This window comes from Felis catus, chromosome B4, assembly GCF_018350175.1.
Source record: "Felis catus isolate Fca126 chromosome B4, F.catus_Fca126_mat1.0, whole genome shotgun sequence".
Taxonomy (NCBI): domain Eukaryota; kingdom Metazoa; phylum Chordata; class Mammalia; order Carnivora; family Felidae; genus Felis; species Felis catus.
The window spans coordinates 79,285,578-79,294,062 of NC_058374.1; the positions used below are offsets into that span (position 1 = coordinate 79,285,578).

At 56.3% G+C, this 8,485-nt stretch overlaps 1 protein-coding gene across 2 annotated transcripts; it reads left to right on the plus strand.

Annotated features, from left to right (window-relative positions):
* Positions 1 to 3,911: 3,911 nt before the first annotated feature.
* Positions 3,912 to 8,007, plus strand: KRT18 (keratin 18). 2 transcript variants are annotated; one of them, XM_003988746.4, is made up of 8 exons: positions 3,912 to 3,930; positions 4,157 to 4,579; positions 5,344 to 5,426; positions 5,783 to 5,939; positions 6,493 to 6,657; positions 6,764 to 6,889; positions 7,211 to 7,434; positions 7,828 to 8,007. In XM_003988746.4, the coding sequence occupies exons 2-8, from the start codon at positions 4,163 to 4,165 to the stop codon at positions 7,946 to 7,948; spliced, it is 1,293 nt and encodes a 430-aa protein (XP_003988795.1). In that variant the 5' UTR covers positions 3,912 to 3,930; positions 4,157 to 4,162; the 3' UTR covers positions 7,949 to 8,007. The 2 variants fall into 2 exon arrangements, with proteins under 2 accessions (XP_003988795.1, XP_019690543.1); XM_019834984.3 differs by lacking the exons at positions 3,912 to 3,930; positions 5,344 to 5,426; positions 5,783 to 5,939 and having other exon boundaries at positions 4,051 to 4,579.
* Positions 8,008 to 8,485: the final 478 nt, after the last annotated feature.

An 8,485-nucleotide genomic window follows, 5' to 3' on the forward strand; every position in this document is an offset into this window, starting at 1 on the left:
AATCCTCCCAGGCGGGTGGCTCCAGACAGAGCCACCACACCTGGCTGTGCAGGTCGGTCAGCGCACAGGTCAAGGAGACAAGGACGAGGCTGCCTTTTTGCAGTTTGTGCAGTGGGGTTGTACCTGAAGAGAGACCAGGAGCGGCTGGGTCAGAAGAGAAAGAGGTCATAAGGTCACTGACTTTGCCAGAAAAGGCTGCAGGAGGGCCCAGGGTCTAAGGGGACTCAGAGAAGAGCCAGCTTGCCAGGACTCTTTCCTGAGCTTCCGCACTGGAGGTTCCTGGGCCCACATGCCCCTCCGTGCTGCTCTTTCCTTCCTTTTCCATGGGGAATAACCCCTCGGGTACAAACCCAGCCAAAGCAATGATCTGAAAGTGTCAGGGCATCCTTTGACCCTCCCAGCCTTGGGAAAACGGGCCTGGCCTGAGCCTTCAGAAACGATCCCTGACTCCACACCAGACAGGCAGCGCCAGGGCCGCCAAATGGGACCAGGGACACCTCCGGAAAAGTCTCAAAGTCTCGAGAGAGTCAGATCCAGTCCTGCATCCACCCCGGCTGCAACCCCCCATCCTCCTCCCTGCTCCCGCAGCCTATCCAGACTCTCCCAGCCCCACCCCTGCCCTTTCATTAATTGTTTAAATAAAAATCTTCCACAGAGCCCCCCTTACATGCCAGATGCAGGGCGAGGGGTGAGGGAGTCCCACTCTACCCCCACACTTCTTTCCCTGAGGCTCTGCCCTGAGCTCAGCAGCCCTGGGCCCTCGAGGCAGTGAGGAGAGCTGGAGGGAGCCTCCCAGGTCAGGCTGTCACCCACCTTACTGCCTCTGACCTCCCCCACCACAGAGGCCTCTCCTTTCCTCCAACATGCACTCACACCTATGGGAAGTCCTTTCTGAGGTCCTCCTCAATCCTTCCAGAAGGTAATGGGCACCATTCCCTCCCTGTCTGGGCTACAGACCCCCACCCTTACACCTCAGTCGGTCTCCTAAACACCTCCCTCCTCGGGGCCCCAAGTAGGAAATTTCCAGCCTAAATGATGAAGCCAAGCCTGAAGGACTGCAGGCCCCCATGACCCTCCCTGCCCCCTACCCCCCACCATCTAGTGGTCCCCCCCTCCCCCCACCCCGGGGCTGCCGGCTCCACCCTCCCTCGGACAGAGAATGTGGGAATGGGGAGGAAAGGGCTGACCTCCTTATCGAATGTCATCGCTGAGCTTAACTCAGGAGTTAAACCTGCTTCTCAGGAAAAGAAAAAAAAAAAAACTGCTTCTCAGGAAAAGAAAAAAAAAAAAAACAAAAACTGCTTCTCAGGAAAAGAAAAAAAAAAAAAAAACACCTGCTTCTTAGGTTCCCCACTCCTCAGCAGGACACCAGAATGTGGGGCCCGATGGAGGGGCAGGAAACCCTTTCCCCTCCCCCAGGAGCCCCCTCTGCTGGGTCTCTGCACTCTGCAAGCCCTCTGTCTTTGTTCCAGAAACCTCTCACCAGGGCATCTCCTTCTCCTGCATCTCCCAGGACTGGCCTCAGAGACACCTACTCCGCTCTCCATCTTGCTGCTCATGCTACCCCAGACCCGCAGTGCTGGGGATCTGGAGACTGAAACTCTTCCCTCCTGCCCCCTTTCCCCCAGCCCTCCCCCCAAGCTCTCTAACTGAGTGAAAAGGCCCTGAATCACAGAGCAAGCTGGAAGTGGTGGAAAAGGGCAGGCCGGTGCTAGAAGGCTGAGGTTGGTATTTGCCCGATGCTGCAAGAGGTCAGGAATGTGGCCACTGACATCAGCTATGGGAGATAAGACCCAGCTGGCAGCTCTCCCCTCCTGCACTAGACTGAGCCTCCCCAGGCCCCAAAGGGTCCTGAGCAGTTGGAATGGGTCAGGGATCAGAGAAGCACCTGGGAAGGAGTTTGGATAAGAATCTGGGGATCTGGGCTTGATCCCCGATGGAATTCAAAGTCCCCCAGGGGTCTTAAGTGACTTAGACCTCATAGCATTGAACCATCTTTACATTTAAATTGACCCCCCCCTCCCTCCACCTCTGCCTTCCTGGATGTGTTAAAGACTTACTCTGCAGTAAGTAACTAGTATTTGTTCAATGAATGAGTGATAATTGACATTCACATCCACTGCCACCCAAGGGGATAGACAGGACAGACTTTATTATTCTCCCTTTACAGGTGAAGAAACAAGTTCAGAGTGAACTGACTTCCCCAAGGTCACACAGCTAGCCAGGAGCCCAAATCGGCTGACTTAAAGCTTTGCAAAAACAGCAAAGGCAATACATCGCATGTATAACCTACGTATCTTATTGTGCAATCCTGCGCCACATGACATTTCTGGAACCTAGCGGGGAACACGACGGTGAAAACAGGAGAAACCCCTTTGTCTGGCTGGCGCCTCTCATCTCCCAGAAACCTGCCATGCAGAAAAAACGAGGAGGCACTCCTTTGTCTGCTTTTTGCATCCATTCGCCTTTGGGCCTTCGGCAGGCCCTTATCTGCCCCTGGCCGGCTCCCACCGAGCTCTGTGAGGCTTTCCCCACCAGAAGGCGGCAGGCCTGGGAGAATCCAGGGCCAAGTCCCCCATCTAAGCCGTGTCTCCCCTCTGGCAGGTCCACTGGCCCAGCTATGCCTCTTTCTCTCCCAGGCCTACTCTCCGGTCTGCCCCCATCTCAGTTCAGCTGGAAGCTTGATTAAAATCAATAGGTCCACTCCAGACCAAAGAGCACAGACAAGTGTATAATGCCAGGCCCTGCCGGACAAACAAGCTGCTGATGGTGACAGACTCGAAGGCCCTGTACCTCAGGATTCCCCCCGGTTCGTTCAGCAGGGGAGTGGCCATCTGCCCCATCCCCCTGGTGCAGGGAGCAGTGCAGACGGAGCAAAGATCCATCCTTTTGACCCGGGTCCTGAGGAGAGCTTCCTGGAGGAGGCAGCCCCCAGGGGACCAGCTTGGGATCCAGAGAGCCTTTTGAAGGGAGGAGGGCGGGAAGGAGGGTACCTGCAGAAAAATCCTAGTAAGGACGGGGAGGGGGCTGGCCAGAATGACTGAGTCTCACTCAGCTGGAATATTTCTAGGCGCGCACGTCCGTCCTCTTCGACTCTGCACCATGTGGACACATTACAATCTTCAGGAGGGATTTCAAGTGTCTGTTACACTGCGGTCCTCTCGGCAGCGACTAGAGCAGGCTCTGACACACAATAGGGGCCCAACAAATATTTATTGAACTGTAAAGCGCTCAGGAAGTATTTGTTTACCCAAGGGTGCGGGGAAGGCTGATACACAGATGTTTAGAAGGGAAGAGTGTCCCTTGTTTAAATCCCAAAGTGTCCCACTGAGGGCAGGCTTCCAAGGCAGTGAGTGGAGGGGAGAGGTGCAAGAGGGAGGGGATTCAGAGAATCAGTTTGTTTCCAGGGGTCTGAATCCACGCGGTGAGTGAATGTGTTTGCGGGTGTTTGACGAGACACGTCTATGTGATGTGAGTGTGAGGGTGTGCTAGTGAACACGGGCAAGAGGGCGTGTTTGGGAACCAAGTGAGGTGGGGGTCGAGTGTGTACAACAGCAGATCTGGGGCTCAGGATTGAGCTTCTCCTCCTCTTCTCCAGCCCCAAACTTTTCTTCCCCAGCATTCCTGGGGCTCAGGGATCCCCCCTAGGTCTCCTCCGCAGGTGGGACCTTGGGCTGCAGGCTGAAGGTAGTTACAGAGATTCACACCCGACTTCACTCACTCGTCCCCTAAAAACCCCCAAATTTGCAACCGGCGGGGACCTCCTCTACCTGGGAAAGGGGGGGGGTGTAATAACGTCATTTCCTGCCCCGAAATTACACCGCCAAAGCCGACTCCACCTGCGGCCCTGGTCGGTCCAGGTTATTCCCCTCCCCCCGCCCCTCCCCCCGTTCTGGGGGTGGGGGGGTCGAGGACGGCGTTGGCGGGAAGGTGCTGAGGAGGCTGGGGGAAGGGAGGCTGGGGTGGGGGGCGGGAACGGAGGGCGTGGAGTCCCGCCGCGATCCACCTGTGGCCCAAGCTTCCAGGCGACTTGGTGGCGGGGGCGGGGCCTGCCCGGGCCGGTCCCCACCCCCTCCCTCGGCGATATAACTTGAGTCGCGGACTTGACCACCCTCGTGGCCCGAGCCTGAGTCCTGGCCTCTCCTCTTACTCCTAGAACAGCATGAGCTTCACCACCCACTCCATCTTCTCCTCCAACTACCGGTCCGTGGGCTCGGTGCAGGGGTCCAACCACCGGGTCCGGCCGGTCAGCAGTGCAGCCAGCGTCTATGCAGGCGCCGGGGGCTCAGGCTCCCGGATCTCCATATCCCGCTCCTCTAGCTTCCGGAGCGGCTGGGGGTCCGGGGGCATGGCCGCCGTGATGACCGGGGCTCTGGCGGGCATCGGGGGCATCCAGGGCGAGAAGGAGACCATGCAAGACCTGAATGACCGCCTGGCCTCCTACCTGGAGAGGGTGAGGAGCCTGGAGGCTGATAATCAGAGATTGGAGATCAAAATCCGGGAACACCTGGAGAAGAAGGGACCTCAGGTCAGAGACTGGGGGCACTACTTCAAGACCATCGAGGAGCTGAGGGCTCAGGTAAGGGGGCCTCCCCCGACCCCCAGCCATGTTTGACCCTCCAGTTATCCACTCCCTCCTCCCCCAAGGATAGGAATTTTAATAGGGGTGGGGGTGCCTTGACTCCTTCCCGCTTCCCCTCGCCACCCCGCCCACTACTCCGCCCCCTGCTCCCCAGGTAGGGTGTGGGCAAGCCTTGCATTTCCATACATCCCCCTGTCCCCTGGGACCCCAAGGGGGGCCACTGGGCATGGTTAGGCCCTTTCCCAGGAGGTGGTGGGAAGGGGAGAGGGGGGAAGCCTTGCAGAGGAAGTAGACACATGGAAGGAGGTGAGGCAAGGCCCCATAAAAAGGACCCTCTGGCTTCTGGCCAAATGGAGACAGTTGGAGGGTTAAGCGGATGTGGCTAAGGCTGAGTCATCTAGGAGTAAACAGGAGGCCTACCTGTGGGAGGGGCCAATGGGGGGAGCCAGGGAGAGGTGAGCAGGTGCACCTGGGAAAAAATGCCAGGAGAGGGCCAGAGAGAGGACTTGTTACTTTAGGGCGGGAAGGCCAGCAGAGGCCCCAAAAACGGGCAGTGGGAGACCCGTGGGAGCTCTGGGATTTGGGACTCCATGAAAGGAGGGAACAGTGTGAGGGACACAGGTGGAAGGGGATAGGTGTTCAAGGAGAGCCTCTGGCTATTCCTCGGGACCAGGAAGTGTCATCCAGACACATAACACCTTCCCATGCTCAGCCCATCATTGATTTCCCATTTATGGAGCAACCTCTCTACAATCCCCCAGATCTTTGCAAATTCTGTGGACAATGCCCGCATCGTTCTGCAGATTGACAATGCCCGTCTTGCTGCTGATGACTTCAGGGTCAAGTAAGCCTCAGGGTGCTAGGGAGCTGAGGGTGGGGCCAAGAACGGTCTGTTACAGGCTGGGTCAGGTAGGGGCTCACAGTGGGATCTTCAGCTGTGGGCGGAGCTGGGTGGATAAGAGAGAGTTAAGCTCCATCAGTTTATTCATTCATGTAACGCAGTTAAAGAATACTGTCCCCCAGGTGCCAAGAACAGTGCCCAGAGGATTAGCACCTGATCTTGACTCAGGTTGCTGAGTCAAAATCAGGTCACTGCAAACTCCATAGTTTGCAATGGCCATAGGGGCGCTATTAGGTGGCATGGCCCGAGAAGGTTCTGGAACAGAAATGAGGCCCCTCTGATCGCCTCCACTCCCACAGGTATGAGACGGAGCTGGCCATGCGCCAGTCTGTGGAGAGTGACATCCATGGGCTCCGCAAGGTCATTGATGACACCAATGTCACTCGGCTGCAGCTGGAGACAGAGATCGAGGCTCTCAAGGAAGAGTTGCTCTTCATGAAGAAGAACCATGAGGAGGCAAGCAGGGGGCCAAACAAGTCTGGGTGGGGGAATAGATGGGCCGGGTCACCTGTAAGTAGCTTACAGGGAAGCCTAGAACTCCCAGCCTGGGCTCTTCTGAATCACACGGCTGCCACACTCAGTGGGTCACCTGAATGACAGCATGAGGGGGTCAAGAGGACATGGGTGAGAGAGCGAGGTGAGGACAAAAGGTAGAAGCAACTAGCACTAGGGGTGAGGGCTGAGGGGGGAGTGAGAGCAGGTGGAGCCGGCAGGGCTTCCTGGAAGAACGTTCGAGGAGCAGGTTTGTGGAAGGAGGGTGGATGCAGGGACAGAGCAAAGTGAGAAGGGAGAAACCACCTGTGGGTGATAGTGAGTGGTGCCATTTTATCCATCTGGAGTAGAAAGCCCAGACCTGGCATCGCCCAGAGCACAAAGCCGAGAGTCTTCTCTGTTCCTGTCTCCAACTGACCCTGCAGGCCTCCTGCAAGAGACAGTTGCAGAGGTGGAGCCTTCCTGGAGTTCTGGACCCGAGTCCCCTCTTTCCTCACTCTGGTCCTCTCTCCTTCAGGAAGTAAAGGGTCTACAAAACCAAATTGCCAACTCGGGGTTGACCGTGGAGTTGGATGCCCCCAAATCTCAGGACCTCAGCAAGATCATGGCGGACATCCGGGCCCAGTATGAAGAGCTGGCTAAGAAGAACCGAGAGGAGCTGGACAAGTACTGGTCCCAGCAGGTGCACGAAGGGAAGGGATGGGTGCCAGGCTAGGCGCAGAGGCCTGAGGGTGTGGAAGGGAAGCAGACGGAGAAGGAGGGACCTGAGGACTCTCTTGTCCCTGCAGATTGAGGAGAGCACCACAGTGATCACCTCCCAGACTGCTGAGATAGCAGAAGCTGAGAAGACCCTCAAGGAGCTGAGACGCACGGTCCAGTCCTTGGAGATCAACCTGGACTCGATGAGAAACCTGGTGAGAGTCCTCACGTCACCTGCCCCAACTACTCTTGGTCCCACCCTCTGTCCGCCTCAGACCCAGTCCTATCTCAGCCCAAATCCTACTCCCTTCCATTTTAAGTCCCTTATGCTCAGAAAGGGTGGTTTCTCTTTGCGTTTTCCCACTGCTCCTACCCACGACCCTAGCATCTGGCACACTCTAAGTTCTCGAAGACGTTTCCGAGAGTGAAGGGATGAACGGTCGTGGGATTTGGACTGTTCTGCTGAAAAATTTGCGGAGACACTCCCTCCACCCCATCTCGGGGTTCACCCGCCCCTCCTCTCTGCACCCCTACAGAAGGCCAGCTTCGAGAACAGCTTGAGGGAGGTGGAGGCCCGCTACACCTTGCAGATGGAGCAGCTCAACGGGGTCCTGCTGCACCTGGAGTCAGAGCTGTCCCAGACCCGGACAGAGGGGCAGCGGCAGGCCCAGGAGTACGAGGCCTTGCTCAATGTCAAGGTCAAGCTGGAGGCTGAGATCGCCACCTACCGTCGCCTGCTGGAAGACGGGGAGGACTTCAGGTAAATGGGGCTCTCCTCCCACCCTCACAAGCTGGGGTCAGGATACACTTATCCCCAGAGTCTGAGCTTTTGTAACCCACCCCGCCCCCCTCATCCCTGCACATCGGTGTCCACTGAGCGCTGGGCCGGTGCTCTGTGCGGGCTCCTGCGTCTCCAAGGGAGTAAGTAAGAGCTTCAGAGGCTCCCTCCCTGGAAAAGAGAACAGACTGAGTATTGCCCCAGCCGTACTTAGAGCACACGTGGAGTTTGGCTTTGGGTTTCCCTTTTCTGGAGGAAGCGGCCAAACGGAGTGTGGAGATAGAGGCAGGGATCAGGAGGCATTTTTCCTCCTCTTCCTTGACTCCCTTCTACTCTGCGAGCTGTTTGTAACTGGGGCTTGGTCTTCTGTGACAGTCTTAGCGACGCCCTGGATACCAGCAACTCCTTTCAAACCATCCAGAAGACCACCACCCGCAGGATCGTGGACGGCAAAGTGGTGTCTGAGACCAACGACACCAAAGTTCTGAGGCGTTGAGGCAGCAGAAGCAGGCTACCCTTTGGGGAACGGGAGGCCAATAAAAAATTCAGAGGTCACTTTTGTGTCTTCCTTGCTTGTCTTCAGAACACGTGCCAACGCCCTGACCCAGTAGTCCTATCTCTGACCAGGCAGAAGTCACTGCTGACCGCAGGGGGTTCATATGGGGGGGGGGCTCTTCTGAGGACCCACCTTCTCCGAATGAGGAGGGAATGGTCGATGAGAATTTGTCTTTTCAAACTGAAAAAGGTATACAAGCAACCTGCGCAGAATCCAAAAGGAAAGAAGGAAATCAAATGAAATACTTCCTACCCCACTCCAGAGGCAACCACTTGTAAAATAGTCCCTTAAACTGGACATATACGAATGTGTTTCCTTTTATTTTATGTATGTGGGACCATACTATTCTGCAGCCTGGACTCCCAAACTCTGCCTTCTTCATCTCAGTGTGTCTTAGACACCTTTCTAAAGCAGTATGTGTAGACCTACCTTGCTTTTTATGCCCGGTTGAGTGAATTTGGAATCTTCTACCTTCAT